The sequence below is a fragment of the Aedes aegypti genome, chromosome 2 (genome assembly GCF_002204515.2).
Source record: "Aedes aegypti strain LVP_AGWG chromosome 2, AaegL5.0 Primary Assembly, whole genome shotgun sequence".
Classification (NCBI taxonomy): domain Eukaryota; kingdom Metazoa; phylum Arthropoda; class Insecta; order Diptera; family Culicidae; genus Aedes; species Aedes aegypti.
The window spans coordinates 195,547,349-195,565,017 of NC_035108.1; the positions used below are offsets into that span (position 1 = coordinate 195,547,349).

The 17,669-nt window shown below is 39.6% G+C and overlaps 1 protein-coding gene across 3 annotated transcripts in view; it reads left to right on the forward strand.

Moving 5' to 3' along the window:
• Positions 1-2,547: 2,547 nt before the first annotated feature.
• Positions 2,548-17,669, forward strand: part of LOC5572983 (tyrosine-protein phosphatase non-receptor type 61F) — a 59,710-nt gene continuing 44,588 nt past the window's right edge. For 2 of the 3 annotated variants that reach the window (XR_002500239.1, XM_021843594.1), the window contains exon 1: positions 2,549-3,279. Coding sequence is in view for 2 of the 3 variants with exons in the window: in XM_021843594.1 (XP_021699286.1) it covers positions 3,142-3,279 (138 nt within the window). In the remaining variant the exon portion in view is untranslated. Of the gene's footprint in view, positions 3,280-17,669 lie in introns of all 3 variants that reach the window. The other variant, XM_001654257.2, reaches the window with a different exon arrangement.

Below are 17,669 nucleotides of genomic sequence, written 5' to 3' on the forward strand. Positions count from 1 at the left end.
GTTCGTTATACTATAAGAGATTGTATCCTCCTCCTGGATACTACCTGCTAGGGGACAGCGTTTATCCATGCAGCTTGAGCCCAATTGCTTTATTAACTCCATTCAAAAAAACAGGTGGACAAAGACTTCCTGCGATGAAAAAGCGATTTAATAATCTCCACAGTAAAGCGCGCAATATTGTCGAATGTGTTTTTGAACAGATGAAAAACAGATGGAGAAGTATTTTTAATAAAGAATTAGAACTGAAAATAGAAAATAGCATAAGAACAATCGTTGCATGTTGCGTTCTACATAATATCTGTGTGGATATGAATGACATAATGGAAGCTGATCTGGACGTAGAAGAACAAACACAAAACATTCGGAATGAAGCGGACGTTCAACCCGTTTCCGACACAGGTGAAGGAATAGCTTTTCGTTTAGATCTTTTAAACAAACTGGAAAACATAGTATTGTACAACTCTATGAATAATTGATATTGATGTAAGCGGACTTTTTAGTTGATAATAAAGAAATAAAAAGTATACAGTTCGATTCGTTTATTTCCAATAATTCATTTAAAAAAACAGTTTAAAAGTTCGAATTTTAAAGACTTATTCCGATCCCGAGGAACTGGAGTTGTCGAATGGAGGAACGGAGTTGTTCTGTGATTCTGCTATCGACTTTAGCAACATAAGACAATTTTTGGTTTCTTTCCGCTTTCGTTTCGACTCTCTGCGGAAAAACTCAAACATGTCCTGTTGGAAGTAACGCTTCTTTCGTTTTTTCTGCGACTGCATCATATTTTCCGGCTCTTCTGTACCAGGGCTGTCACGGGTTCGTTGGTATCCTGAAGGACCAGCTACAGGCGAAGACGTTGCCATTGGTACCGGCTCATCGGAAGACGATATTTCCGGATCAAACATAATGTACTCACTTATGTTGAAGTTTTCATCATTGCCAGCTGTCTCCTGCGCGTTTCCGTTCAGGCCATCGACTTCCGGCTCTGGTTCAAAACCAATGCAATCACTTAAATTGTCGATTCCGTCACTTACTTCCGGCTTCGGTTTTCTCTGTGAGTTTCTGATTACATCGCCGTTACTGTTGACAACCAACGGAGGATAGCATGTATGCTGAGTGGACATGAACTGATGCATTTTATTAAAATGTACCCACTGATCCGCTCTCAGCTCACCGTTCTCTGTTGAGCCTCCTGTTGGGGGTGCGATAAGTTTCAAGAATAAAAGGTAATAATTAATTCTGACTTATACACCAGCCATGAAATTCAGATTACCTTGTACTTTTTGGCCAGGTTGTTCCATTTGGACTTAATTTCTCGCGTAACATTACTAAAGGACCTATGTACAAATGAGAGATTCTCTCCTCTCTCGTTCTCTTTCGATTATAACAGTGGAACACTAAAGATTTTGGGAAGTTTTTCACTATAGATCGAAAGTCAATTTCCTTGACTAGCGTTTCATACAAAAAACGCAATAGATGAGATTAATGTGACTCAGTTATTAATGAAAGAGAAAGTAAACAAAGAGAGCCTCTCAATGTTAGATAGGTCCTTTAGTAATGTTACGCGAGATTTGCTCTATGGAATAGTTTTGGAGTACTGATGTTTCTTGTATGGTGCTGAAAGTTAATAATATTAGGTAAAATGTGTTAACGCTACCATATGAACACTTACCGCCAGGCCTCCTTTTTATCGTAATTTTTGCTCGTGAACAAATGGCTGTGTTTTATGCGGACACTGATCAAGTACGAAACTTCGATGTCACTCACTGTAAGAGTAAAATTAGTTATAAAAGCATACCTAGACAACAATAATTTTAATAATACTTTTTTTCGCTTTCTGATGCTTGCCTTCCATCGTTCTGATATTCACGAAACTTATAAATACAAAAACAAAATATTTTTCCTGTCTCACTTCTGGCCGCCTACTGTGTAGAAAATGAAATAACTATCGAAGTGTCAAAATCAACCATGCTCAACAGCAGGGTTATTTTCAACCGGAGGGGAAATAACTACCGAACTGTCAAATTTTAACCACAGAGAAACAGACGTAACACTTAGAACAAATCGCGATTAAAATCATAGTCGCGAAAACATGTACGCCCAATGCTAAAAACACTGTAGGTGGCCGATGGACCAACAGATGGCGGTAGTGTGTAAACGTCAAACACGAACAAAAATAACGCGAGCGCTGCGGGTGGTCGATTGACCACCTACCATATATTCGAATCGAACGTTTAAAAGTTGGTCGAGGGACAGCATTGAGAGTGTGACGTCTGTTTGTCTGTGTTTTAACCAAAAGTTAAACGAAAACTCCAAATGGTTCACGCCCTGAACAGTCGAGTCCAATCTGGAAATCGTACAATACTTGGGCCTTAAACAATAATTATTTTGTTCTATTTTGTCTAGAGCTATCTCAGCGTGTACTATCGTCGATAAAGAAGAACGAAAATGATGATGATGACACAACTGTCAACGCCAGTGTTGCCATCCTGCAAACTGTCAAAATGCTTTGCTCGTGCGAGAGTGTGTGTGTTCGTCTGTATGTGTGCACCGTCGAACGAAAAGTCGCGTAGTTAAAAATCCGAATGGAATCGAAGCGAGCAGTTTTTTCTTTGCAACATCAGCCATCATCGTCGTCGTCGCCGCGGTCCGTCGTCATTTTCGTCGGATGTTTGTGAAAAACTGGAACCATGATCTGTTCCGGAACGAACGGATCCAAGCAGTTTTGAGATTGTTTCGCGGATTGGGAATTGTGCCGAGTGGTGACCAGATAGGTTAAGTGCGGAATTTTCACGGCGAAAAGTGTGCAGTAAAGAGCTTTCCTACATTATTTGAAGTTGCGGGGAGAAGCAAAAGGAATAAGAAGCAGAGGGTTTTTTTTTCGGAAGAAATCGACGGGAGTGGAAGAAAAGAGAATCGGTAACAAAAGTGTGTGGAAGTGAAGGAAGAATCTTTCTTCGGTCGGAGGCTGGAAAGAAGCGTAAAATAAAGTGTGCGTGTGTTATTGAAGAAGAGGGTGTTGCTTTAGGTATTATTTTGCTCTGATTTTTTCTCCGTGCTGAACATCCAAGAAGCGGTGCTACGCCACCAATCGAATTCTGATTGCTCCTGGATTCAAGATTCAGGGATCTGTGCTTCAAAATGAGTTCCAACAATACGGCCACCACAAACAGCAGCAGCACCACCAGCAGTAACAGCAGTAGCAGCAGCGGATCGAACAGCATCGAGGCGGAATACAACGAGATCGAGTCTCGCCATGGATGGGCTTTGGTTTTCCAGGTGAGCGATATTCCTATTCATTCTCCTCCTCGTTGGATTGCCTTTTGGCTTCCCATGCAATCCGTTCGCCGCCCCCACGCACAGATAGCTTGAATTATGATTGCAGGGCTGGTCGCGAGTCACTTTTTAGCGACTTAAAAGGCACTTCAATCCAAAAAATTTTCAGGGTTTAATTCAAAGCTTTTCCTCGAATCCTCAATAAGTCCAATCGGGGATTTCTTATCAAGTTGTATGGCTGAAAAGCTTGGGCACGTCAGGAGTTAATCATCAATATTAACCTCCTTTTCCCGAGCAGCCTAGATAGCCGCGTAGTGTCGGTAGCGGTTGTTTCAACTGGCTAAGAATTAACACTACGGACTACTTGTTCCGGTGGTAAAAGTCCACCTCACAGGTGACCCCTAATTTATGGTGTGATGCGTACCGTGCCTAAGAATGAATGGTTAGGGGGGTCTAAATAAAACCTAACCGCAAACGGAGCCTGTGGAGGGGTACCAGGTCGCCCTCCACAGTATTGAGTCCTTCCTGTGCTACCCGGAGCAATGGTGCAGGTGACCTTGTGTTTCTCCGAGATAATCGGCTGCCCTTCTTCAGTCTCTATCTTGAGGCTTAATAAGGGTGGGATTATGAATATGTTGACATTTAATTTAAATTATCACCTATATGGATTCGCATTATGCGTTTTACACAGTGTATTCTGTGCTCTTTCGCCTTTGGCGACTTTAAATAGATACCGATCTGGTTTTTTCGTTGCTGGTCTTTTTCGTGCTGAGATTGCAAAAAGCTTAATCCTGCCTAGTTTGGGTAGTGGCTACGGTTAGGTTAGCTCAGATCAATCTTCAGCATAAAAGAACAGCAACGATCAATCTTTGCAGACTCATGCAAAATGGTGCACTCCAAGTGGCGCTAGTTCAAGAACCCTACTTTCGTAGAGGGAACTTCTATCTAGGTAACCTAGTGGACCCAGTTTTTGCTACTTTTAGCAAGCTTGAAATGGCAAACTCGCGCTCCATGCCCCGCGCATGCGTGCTCGTTAATAAAGCAATCGTTGCTACACTCATTTCTGAGTTAACTACCAGAGATGTATGTGCTGTCACAATCGATGTTTCTGTTGGTGACCTAAACAGGAAATACGTCTATTGTTCGGTATATTTACCACATGATGAACCATCCCCAACGGATGACTTCAAACGAGTTGTCGTACACTGCGTAACAAAAGGCCTTCCGCTGATTGTGGGCAGTGATGCCAATGCTCATCACATCATCTGGGGCAGCTCGGATATCAATTTGAGAGGCTCCAGTCTGATGGAATACTTAAGTAGTACAGACCTTGGATTACTTAACATAGGCAATCGCCCAACCTTCATGGTTTCTAATAGAGAAGAAGTGTTAGACATAACGCTCTGCTCGAATAGAATCAGTCACGAGTTGACGAATTGGCATGTATCAGATGAGGAATCATTATCTGATCATCGCTACATCTTCTTTGAACATTCAAATGTAACTGCGCAGACTTTGCGTTTTAGGAATCCCCGGTCAACAAACTGGGAACTCTACATTGAATTGGTTGCGACCAAATTTCATGGATATTCTCCGTCCATTGAAAATCCAAGTGATCTGGATGATGCCGTCGATACTACAACATCCCACATTATGGAAGCTTTTGAAGAAGCATGTCCTCTGCGGTCTGTAAAGACTACAAGAGGGACCCCATGGTGGAATTCCGATCTGACTAGACTCAGGAAACAATGTAGAAGGAGTTGGAACAGACGCCGTTCAGCTGGATCAGAGTCGTTCAAGTCAGCTCGCAAGGCTTACAAGAAGGCTCTTCGTTCTGCTGAACGATCCGGCTGGAAAAACCTTTGTACAAATGTTTCCAGTTTGAGTGAAGTCAGTCGGTTGAACAAAATTCTTGCAAAATCTAAGGATTTCCAAGTGAACGAAATTCGCTTACCTAATGGTGACTTTACTTCTTCCGATGAAGAAGTTCTAGAATGTTTATTCAATACACACTTCCCCGGATGTGTGGACATAGCATCTACGGATGAACCAAATGTCTTTTCATGTAGTTACGAGTCTCTGGCCTCGGCTCGCAGTATCGTAACTACTGAATCGATTCAATGGGCACTTAATAGTTTTGCTCCTTTCAAATCTCCAGGAGCGGATGGGATTTATCCTGTTCTGCTCCAAAAGGGATTTGAGTCTATCAAACATGTTTTGAAAAAGCTACTTGTAAGCAGTTTTGCTACCGGGTACATTCCCAAATCCTGGCGTGATATTACTGTAAAGTTTATCCCAAAAGGAGGACGTGCGTCGTATGAGGAAACGAAGAGTTTTAGACCAATCAGTCTGACCTCTTTTCTTCTGAAATGTCTGGAACGCATTATCGATCATCACATCCGTGATGTTTATTTGGCAAACATGCCTCTTCATGTGAATCAACATGCTTACCAATCTGGAAAGTCCACTGTGACTCTTTTACACAAAGTTGTATACGATATCGAGAAAGCATTCGCTCAGAAGCAATCGTGCTTGGGTGTTTTCTTGGATATTGAGGGTGCCTTTCATAACGTGTCTTTCGATGCCATATTGGAAGCCGCACAAAACCATGGGCTACCTACAATGATTACCAATTGGATTCATCAAATGCTCAAAAACCGACATCTCTTCTCGACATTGCGTCAAGCAGCGATTCGAAAATTGAGTGTTTGCGGATGCCCCCAAGGGGGAGTCTTGTCACCACTTTTGTGGAATCTCGTAGCAGATACGCTATTGAGGCAACTCAATAATTGCGGTTTTCCAACTTATGGATTTGCCGACGACTATCTAGCTCTGATAGTTGGTATGTGCATAAGCACCCTATTCGACCTAATGCAAAGTGCTCTTCAGGTAGTCGAGAGTTGGTGTCGCCAAATGGCCTTTCGGTAACCCGAATAAAACATCTATTGTTCTTTTTACGGAGAGACGAAACCGCAATGGAATTCGACCTTTACGTCTTTTTGGCACTGAGATTAATGTGACTGATCAAGTGAAGTATGTCGGAGTCATCCTAGATTCCAAACTTTCATGGACACCTCACATTGATTTCAGAGTCAAAAAAGCTTGCATGGCCTTTGGTCAATGCCGGCGAACCTTTGGTAAAACTTGGGGCCTCAAACCCAAATATATCAAATGGATTTACACAACAGTTGTTCGACCAATATTGGCATATGGATGTCTTGTGTGGTGGCAAAAGGGCGAAGTGAGAACAATCCAATCAAAATTGGGCCATCTCCAAAGGATGTGCTTGATGGCGATGTCTGGTGCGTTCTCTACAACTCCCACAGCAGCGCTCGAGGCCCTTTTCGACGTTGCGCCACTACACATATATCTTAAACAAGAAGCACTTTCTTGCTCTTACCGTTTATGGGTACTGGATCTACTGGAGAAAAATCCAGTGAATCGTAGATCTACACACACTTCGTTGTTTCCACTTTTGGTGAATTGGGACAAAATTGTCCTTGCTCCAAGTGATCTCACAATTGCTTGTAACTTTCCTTACAGGACATTTACCACACAATTCCCTTCACGGGAAGAGTGGACGTCTGGCTATTTGGAAAGAAGTATATCAAACAATATAGTATGTTACACTGATGGCTCCCTTCTTGAAGGTAGAGCTGGTGCAGGAGTATATTCTCGTGAGCTAAGGCTGAATCAGTTTTACTCACTTGGTAGAAACTGCACCGTTTTTCAGGCGGAAATATTTGCTCTTATGTGTGGAGTGCAATCAGCACTTCAACAGCGCGTAATGGGTAAAGTCATATACTTCTGTTCAGATAGTCAAGCTGCTATAAAAGCTCTCGCTTCGGCCAACTCAAGGTCGAAGCTTGTTATCGCATGTCGAACTCAAATTGAGGAACTGAATTCAGTCAACTCTGTAAACCTTGTATGGGTACCTGGCCATTCTTCCATCGCTGGAAATGAATTGGCTGATGAGCTAGCTCGCGATGGAGCATCGCATGGCTTCATTGGCCCTGAGCCGGCTATTCCAATTTCGAAGTGCTGGGTTAAGCTTCAGATAAACTCTTGGGCGGCAACTCAGCACAAGCAATATTGGAATAGTTTGGAGTCGTGTCGTCAAACAAAATTGTATATTACTGAGCCATCTCCAAAGGTGGCGAAGTATTTAACAAATCTGTCAAAGCAGAATTGCAGTCTCTTGGTCAGAGCGTTGACAGGCCACTGCCGACTCAACTATCACATGGCAAATATTCAGCGTGCTGACTCATTTGTGTGTGATAGTTGTGACTCCGATTATAGAACTTCGTATCACCTGATATGTAACTGTCCAGTTTTTGCGCAAATGCGATTCCAATTACTTGGTAAACACTTATTAAGTGAAACTGAATACAGAAGCCTGAATCTTCAGGACATCCTGTTATTCTTAACCCGCTGTGGTAATGAGCTATAGGCTCTCTTTACGCTCATGCGTTTTGCAGTGCCCTTTTTAGGGCGCTGTTCGAACCCATTGTGGTATGGAGCTACATGCTCTCATTTCGCTTATGCGATCTTCCCTCTTCAAGGGACCCCACTCCTATTTCCTCCCATCTTTCCCTTCCCTTTCCTCTCCCATCGGGTAGATGATGAAATAGGCTCAAATATGGCGATGGCACAAATCTCCCAACTGGTGGGGAACGTGCCTTTGGAGCCGGCCTTCTGATACCTGATACCTGAAGTTCTTCCAGATATTTTGTTCTAGGAATTGCTCCTGCATTTCGGCCACAAATTGCTCTAGCTCAATCTTCATGATTTTGAATATATGTGTCTCTTGTAGATCAATTATAGATGAATGACAACTTTGATTCTTCTTGAGAACCGAAATAACATAGGAAAGATCACCGAAGATACCCGTATTGAAACAATTGAGTTATTGTTCCAAAATTTCAGTTTTTGTTGAACTTACTAGTCCAATAGTAAATCAAGTTACTCAGGACTTCGAATACATTTTCAATCAAGAGAACGTTGTCGAAAATTCCTGGGAGACTGATTTGGAAGAAGTAAGGACTATTATTAAAAAATTCAAAAATATGAAAGCTCCTGGCGATGATGGAATTTTCTACATCTTCATCAAAACAACTTCCAGAAAGTAGCTTACCATTCTTAGTTGATATATTTAACAAATGTTTCAGTTTAATTTTCCTGACAAATGGAAAGATGCTAAGGTTGCACAAATTTTAAAAACCAGACACAAATCCTAGCTATCGTCCAATCAGTTTGCTTTCCTTCATCAGTAAACTTTTTGAAAAGGTCATTTGGGACAGAATGATGGTCCACTTCAACGAAAATTCAATTTTTGCTGCCAATGAGCAGTTTGGATTCCGCCATGAACATTCGACCACTCATCAAATTTAACGTGTAACAAATTTGATTCGTCCCATCCCAACAAATCTGAAAGCTATTCTACTGGTCTTGCTCTTCTAGACAAAGAAAAAGCATTCGACAGTGTTTGGCATGAAGGTTTGATCGTAAAATTATTAACTTTTATTTTCCAACATACAGAATATTTCAAAGTTATCTGTCAAATCGTACACTTCAGGTTAATTATCAGAACTCCAGGTCTGAAAGACTTCCTGTAAGAGCTGGTGTTCCTCAAGGCAGCATTTTGGGACCAATATTATACAATATTTTCACATCTGACTTACCTGAGTTACCTCAGGGATGTCAAAAATCCTTGTTTGCAGATGACACAGACCTCTCCGCCAAAGGACGAAGCCTGCGTGTCATCTGTAGTCGATCGCAAAAAAGTTTGGATATTTTTTCTTCACACTTGCAAAAATAGAAGATTTCTCCTAATGTTTCCAAAACTCAACTAATGATATTTCCACATAAACCAAAAGCTCTTTATTTGAAACCTTTAAGTAGACATGTTGTCACGATGAGAGGGTTTCCAATAAATTGGTCAGATAAGTATCTAGGGCTCATGCTAGATGAGAATTTAACTTTTAAAAATCACATTGAGGGCATTTAAGCCAAGTGTAACAAATATGTAAAATGTCTCTATCCCCTTATTAATAGAAAATCAAAACTTTGTCTTAAGAACAAGCTTTTGATATTCAAACAAATTTTCAGGCCAGCCATGTTGTATGCTGTGCCAATATGAACTATAGAAAGCTCTGCAGAGAATTCAAAATAAAATTTTGAAAATGATTCTGAAGCTTCCTCCCTGACGTAGTAGCAATGAGTTGCATAGAATATCCAATGTTGAAACATTGGAACGAATGTAAAATAAAATAATTAATAATTTCAAACAAAAATCGTTACAATCTTCTATTGCCACGATTAATGCGTTGTATATTTAGGTTAAGTTAGGTTAAGTATATTTTTCTCTTATAAGCAGGTGAAATCAACTCACCTGTAAAAAAATCTGAACTGCTAGGGTGATGTGCTAGTATCCATCGTATTAAGCTTTGATCAGTGAGAACTGCCGTTTTTCCAGTATTGCAGTGAATGATGCTGATACAAACCGATGCCAAACAATTCTTTCTCAAAACGGCTTTAGCATTGTATAATAACATTTTGATAAATCTTGATCTCTTTTTGGAAATAATGCAAAGAAAATGCATCTTACCGTATTCTCAATCCGTCGTATCGTTTTCAACTCCGTCGCAATCAGTTTCCAGATTCGTCTCACAACTTACGGCTCACTGTGATGTATTGAGTGGTTAAAACACAACATATCAACGCTATAATAAAATGTTTTACTAGAATATAAAGATCTACGGGCATCTCCCTCCATTCCTTCAGCATGATGGAGTATACTAATTTCCTTTAAAATTAATTGTTCGTCATCAAAATTCAGCCCAAACATATAGAGGGAGATAGAGGAAGATCTTCTCTTCATCGTAGCATTGTTGAATAACGTGTAAATCCATTCGTTTGCTCTGTAAAAACTAGCTACACATGTGGTTACCAATGGCTTTTGGGGCTTTATCCCAGATTATGCGAGATTTATGGCATTTGCTCACAGTACAGCGAAAACAACACAATCAAAGGAACACGTCGAGCGTCGCGCATACATTGATGCGCACAAGCTTTTTTTGTCAGTACGACGGATTGAACTTTGTTTACATTCTCAATTATACGCGGCGGTTGAGGAAATTTCGTAAAATTTGGTGATTTATTGAAGTTTTACGGCGTGTGATTAGAATGAAATTCAGTGAAGAAGTACGAAGGTATTCCATAGTGAAAATAATTGCCCGGCAAAGTAAGTCACCCACGGGGGCGGGAAGAAACTTGTGTTGGAAAGTGGTGTAACTCAGTCGATCGCTAAGCATTACTCTCAAATCGTGTTCGTCCATGCGATTTCGGTGAAAAAGTGCAAAGTGAATAATTGAACTCAAGTTGTTTACCGAAATACAGTAGTTTTATTGCATTTTTGGTGTACAAGTGTACAAACCATAACAGCTTTCACAAAATTACACTTGGATAATGAATCTATGTTGTAGGGAAGTTTGAATATCCGCCGTAGTGGAACATTTAAAGTTTGATACGACCCATTTAAAGTTTGATACGACCCAGATGGGGCCCAGATAGCCGTAGCGGCAAACGCGCAGCTATTCAGCATGACCAAGCTGAGGGTCGTGGGTTCGAATCCCACCGGTCGAGGATCTTTTCGGATTGGAAATTTTCTCGACTTCCCAGGGCATAGAGTATCTTCGTACTTGCCACACGATATACACATGCAAAAATGGTCATTGGCATAGTAAGCTCTCAGTTAATAACTGTGGAAGTGCTCATAAGAACACTAAGCTGAGAAGCAGGCTCTGTCCCAGTGGGGACGTAATGCCACAAAGAAGAAGAAGAAGACGACGAATAATAGCGCTTACGACGAAGTAGAACAAAACCCTACGGCAAATGAAATGTAATATGTTGTTAACAAAATGTTAATAAAATCTTAGATTTGTTTTACCAAATTAGGACGATAGTGTTGTCTAATAACACAGAACACCTAGATATAAGAAATGAATGTAATGTTTGGAATAATAGTAAAAAAAATATAAAAAAACAACAACAATAAAAGATAATATTTAAGTTTTTTTTTTATCGCAGATTTTAATTTTTCTTTTAGTGATTCGATTATCCGGAGGATTTGATTATCCGGAGTGAAAGAAAATCGATACTCCGGATAATCCAGTCCGACCTGTATATATCGTATTTAGATGAATACTAAGTTTTACATAATATGATTGGTTACTATTCACGGCTTTAACGAACGTAATTTCATTTTACGGTAAATTTTAAGATCACTGTTTTCAGTTTTAAAGTCACTTTTTAGATACTATTTGGTCACTTTTTTGATAGAGTGCGGTTTGAAAAGCCCGTGCAAGCATGAGTTTTTTTTTCTTTGCGTCTCCGGTTTTGTTTTTTTTTTCTCGGTTTTCGCCTTTGCCGGGCAGTGCGGTTTGAAAAGCCCGAGCAAGCATGGGTTTTTTTTTCGTAGCGTCGCCGGATTGTTGCGTTGAGTACAGCTAAAAATGGATTGTGGCTGCTCAGTCAAGGATGAAGGACCAATTGGTGAGCCCGTTTCATGCTTCTATTTCAAATCTGTAAAATTTGTATGACTCCCCATTTAATCGTTCAGCGGAGATACGTCAATATGATTTTTCAACAAACAAACTCTTATTCATAAACTTTATATGTTTTACATATTTTATTTAAACACTCCTTTCCTTTTATCTTTGTTTTTGTTATTAAAGAAATACTTAGAATGATTCGACACTATAAGTTTAGATAGTTTAGATATGCAAAAGTTTTACTGTATTCAACGAACTTTCAATGGTTTGCCACTGTATGTGTCGGCATTAGACTGTTCTGTGATGGTCCAGCCAATCGAGGTTTTTTCTTTTCATATAAGTAAAATATGATAACACATGTTTCCGTCCTGACAGCTTTAGGAATGGTGCGTTTAGCTATTTGTGCCGCAAATTTTGAAGGGTTCGTCACTTCAATTGTCGACTTTATTTTCTTCTACTGGAAATTTTTTTCATATCAATCAAAAATATTATATTTAAAGGCATGTTTATATCTCACAAATAATTATTTATCATGGTCTATTCGCTTATCAAAGTTAATTCTGTGACCCAACGACCGCACAGTATTTCGATCGGACGAAATCGTGAACTTAATTCTGTAGCACCTTTAAACGTGATTTTTTCGGAATGGTGTCTTCAGACGTAAATTTTCTAAAAATATAGCGCATATATTGACGGTAAATGTTCGCAACTTTGCCACGGGCGGCGCTGCGAAATTTTTTTTTTTTTTTGAAATGACGATCTTTAAATATAATGTCTTCGGCAAAGTTATAGATAATTTAAATACAAACAACTTTGCCAAAGACACCTAGTGTGTATTCAGCCGCATTTCCAAAATACGGGAGTATTTTATGAACGACCCCCTAAAACTAATTTTTCTCGTATATTTTGAAAATACGAAATTTCCGGTAGCAACAATGTTCTACAAAATTATGTAAACAGTCAAAATGAATCATTCTCTAGAAGACACTAGGTTTCTGAAGATCAAGGAAAAACAGTTATAACCATTTCAGTGCAAAAATCAGCCATTTTTGGAGTCCGTGTATTTATTCGGGTGGCAGATGAAACCTAGTAGAATTCAAAATACATCATTAGTAGTTGTAAATGTCGATAGTGTCATAAGTATCCACGAGTATCCCTTTTACGTAGAGGAAGTTTCATCAATGACTCTTATTACCCTGTAGTACTTAGTTATATGATGGGTAGAGGGCTATGTGGCTTTTTGACACATTCTTCATCATTACGCATAACCAAATACATTTTTGAAGAAAGTTCTAAATCTCGAGAAATGACATTTTACGAAATGACTCGCCCTACAACTATTTTTCACTTGAGATTTTTGCGTTTTTTCGTACATCCCAAGTAACCAAATAGCACTTTAATTTGCTCTGCGTGCTAGCATTATACAGCTGACACGCTTAATTGGTCGAATAATAGCACTAAAAGACCAAAAATATGAACTAGCAGGCTAGTGTTTATTTGAGATATACACTATGACACGTGCAAGCACGATGCGGTGAGTAGCACCGTGATGTATCAAATGTATTAAGTGATTTAGTGATTGTATTCAAATTAAGTGATGTATCAAATTCAAATCCAAAAATCAGACAAGAGCTGCAATACCCGATCATTTTGTAAATGAGTTTTGCAACCGTGAGAATTGCGTTAACGTTAAAACACTGATTTGACTCACAGAATAGTGATTCAATTATTTAGTCTTTTCTCAACAGAATATTTCACCAAATTTGCATAGCTTGCACTTGCTATAGTGTCTATGTACGAAAAATAGCTAAAACTGCAAGCGAAAAATAGTTGTATGGCGAGGCGTTTTGTAAAGACTAATTGAGAACTTTCTTCATAAAAGTTGAGTGTGTGTATAAAGATGAAGAATGTGTCAAGAAGAAGAAAAAGAAGAAGTTTGGAGTCACATAGCCCTCTACCCATCATATAACTAAGTATATATTTAAAGATCGTCATTTCCAAAAAAAATGTTCGCAGCGCCGCCCGTGGTAAAGTTGCGAACTAACATTTACCGTCAATATACGCGCTATATTTAAAAAAAAAAATTCGTCAGAAGACACCATTCTGAAAAAAATCACGTTTAAAGGTGCTACAGAATTAAGTTCACGATTTTAGCCGATCGAAATACTGTGGACCGTCCCCATTAACAAACATCCCTCCCAGTAACCTTTGTGGAGATGCAGAGGTAAACACGGTCTCCAAATAGCAAAGATTACACATTAACAATCCTTCTCCCAACCCCACCTGACTGCAAGGATGTGGCCGGCGCCGTTATGCATTATGCACACTGAAGAAGGTTATGGCCAATGCCAGCCGAAGTTCTAGTTGATTATTTGTGCATCTTCACTGACTTCGGTTAATCACGAAATAGCAACCATTGATATGTGTAGTCAGTCTAAGCTTATCAAACTATTTGGTAACTTTTTTGATAATTTAAGTCCAGCACTGTATGCAAAAAACTAATAAATCTCAAAGCATCCATATGGTAGGCCTAGAAACAATCGATTTTGATTTTCTTTTGTTCCATACAATGAAAGTTCGACAATTTACCTGGGATCGAATCCCATCCCCGAGATTGTCACTAAATTATAGTGACGACTTCCTTCGGAAGGGAAGTAAAGCCGTTGGTCCCGAGATGAACTAGCCCAGGGCTAAAAATCTCGTTAATAAAGATAGAAAAAAAAAGTTCGACAATTTTCTCGTCGATTTTTATAATATTTGGAGTGAAAGTCTCTTGCGAATCACTATGATTCGAACTTTTGCGCCAGTTTACTTTATGGATGTAGGAGAAAAAAAATGTATTTTTTTATGAATGGGTGTAAGCGTGAATCTAATGTTTACACACTCAATCACGATTTGCTTGTTCGATAATTGTTTATACTGGGTACGAATTGTAAATCATAAAAAATACCGAACTTTCAGCTTTTGGATTGCAAACTTCTGAGGTTCAGTCATAATTTTTACTTTTTACTGAACTACGGTAGCTGTCAGACCCAATTTTGCAACATTACTGAACATGCCGAAATGTCAGTAAAACAATTACCGGCTATTCAGTAGTTGACGTTTTTTACTGACTTGTCGTCAAAATCAAATCAAGACAAACTGATGCGCATGCGGGAATGTGTCAAATGAGAATCTCCTGATGTAGAATCGAAACTTTTCCTGCACCTATTCTGCGTTTTCTCGTGGTAAGTAATCGAAATTTAGTGACAAACTCAACTATTATAGCAATCAAAAAGGCTCAGCACGATTTAACTGCTTACGTTGGTAAATTCGGTTGTTTTCCATACAAGAGGTAAATTCATCTGTATAATTGAGTTTGCCTCTTGTATGTAAACCAACCAAATAATAATGATTTTGTCACACATTTTTCGATTACTTCCATTGAAATATGAGCATACTATAGATGTTTATTCTCACGAAAAATGCTTAATAAGGGACATTTCCATGTCGATAGAGTATTTATATTTATTTTTGAAAAAAACAATAATTCAGAGGAGCCAAATACTCTACAATTTTACTGACTAAGTCAGTAATTTCCATCAATCAAAACATGTTTTTGTTTACTGGGTTTTTTCGGTAATCGTAAAAATTACCGAAAAATCCGTAGTTCCAAAATCCAGTAAAATTTTACTGGAGTCGGTAATCTGAATTGGCTGTGCATATCAATGTTGGGAGTGACGCAGCTAAGAAAGTTAATGTCACTCCATGCGCGTTTGTCTTCCAGGGATGAAGCACAGGTATTTCCACCTTGTATTATAGCTAATGAGCTTTGTATTAAGCGCCATTACTCGCTCTCTGAAACGAGAAGATAAATTTACCCTTCCATATGATACAGAAACAGCCGAGTTTGCATTGAAAATGGGCAGTTTAATCGGAACAGTCTCACCAAATCCGTTCGTTTATCTTAACGCTGGAAAAAGAAGCCATCTCCACAAGGAGTTCCAATCGTTTTGTTGGAAAGTGGAACCAACAAAGCCAAGAAAGCACAAACGAAAAAAAAAACTATCTGGGTGTCGTAACACTGGCCCAACCACCAGCGGAATCACGTAAAAATCTATCACGCATAACGCCACAAGCCGTTTTTGAATTCTTCGTAAAACATGTTTATTACTTTACTAAACATTTGCAAGTGGTATAGCACTATCAGCCGATTATATTTTTCATCAGCTGAATTGCAAATAACGCGGAATCGTGATAAACGTGACAGAAAATTCAAAACGAGGCCGCCCTCGTGTGCGGCTTGCTGCGATCCCTCAAACGTCAATGTTAACCTTTACGTTACCGAACTCCGACACGGTATTTTCAAATAGCTGCCTTTTTGCCAATAAAATAAATGCCATTCGATTTTTTTTTTGTAACCACCTTCAGTTGACTTTAAAAAGGTACTAGTTATTTATCCCAAATGGACAATGCTGAATGCGGAACCATACAGGAAATATTCCGGGTTGTACTGGTGACAAATTTTGGAAACACCGTAGTCGGTTCCGCCAGGGCCTCTTTGGGGACATTTCCGTTTTATGTCCAAAACATACCGTGCGACGTCTCAATCTTCATGGATTTGGGAGAACATGACAGTAAAAAAAGAAAAAAAAATGGTACGAACAGATGTGGCCATTCCAGGGCTCCTGGCACAGGTTCCATGAAAGCCTTTTTTTTAAGTACATTTACGTTTTATGTCCAGAAAATGCCGTGCGACGTCTCAATCTTAATGGTGGGCTTCGTGGCCGTGCGGTTAGCGGCATCAATCGTTTGGGCGTATTGTGCCACATAGCGTGGGTTCGATTTCCGCTCCAGTCGGTGGAAACTTTTCGTCAAACGAAAAATTCATCACTGATGTTCGAGATTGTTCAGTCTGTGCAGCCTTTGGCTGAAGACGGTGTAAATCAGTGATTCCCAAAGTGAGCGAATTCGCCCCCCTGAGGGCGATTTTCACGCTCAATGGGGCGAAAATTTGTAAAACAGAATTAGGTGGGCGAAAAATCCAGAAAGGGGACGAAAAGGCTAACACCGAAGCATTTGAGAATATTTACACATAATCTTTTTAGGACACACACATCTGAAGGTAAATCAATTCCAAACTTAACTATGGTACAAACTCAATTGGAGTTTTAAATAATGGCGACTTTAACTTAAAATTTGAACTCGTTTTACAGAATTACTTCCTTTTTTATTTTATTGTTTTAATATTTTATTATTAAATTATTTTAATAATGCAAATGTGCTACCAGCCCTGTGGTTGCAAGCCGGTTTTGTGTCCACTTTCGCTGAACCACGGTCATAACGCTTGTCCTTGCGCCAGAACAACACATTCATTGAGCGGCTGGCGTTGTCCTTTCTCTAGCTAAAACGGACAGAAGCTTGGGTGCAGCAGCCTTTCGCCAGATCATTGTCCCATCAGTGCAAAGTTATCCACAGAGGAATTAGAGGAATAGAAAGAGAGAGATAGAGAGAGAGTTTGTGTGTCACGGATAAATACGTTCGAGGAAAAATTAGTCACGGGCTGTCGTAATTCTTGAGGGGATTGCCGTTTTGTGGCACCACACAAGAGTTTGCACAATTGATTGTAGTTGTAAAGGCATCCATCGCTCGCGACGAAGGGAAATGCATGTTTCTGTAATCGAATTGCATTACTTTTTTCATACGTTCGTGGGTTTGTGCATGGCCTGGCTCTGCTGCTGTTTGGCCAGATACCTTTATTATAGTTGGATCGTTGATCTGGTCCGGTACCCACACAGCATTACGAGCTAAAGCATGGAACGGAGGTTTGCAGGAATTTATTGTTGGCGGTTTGCCGGAATC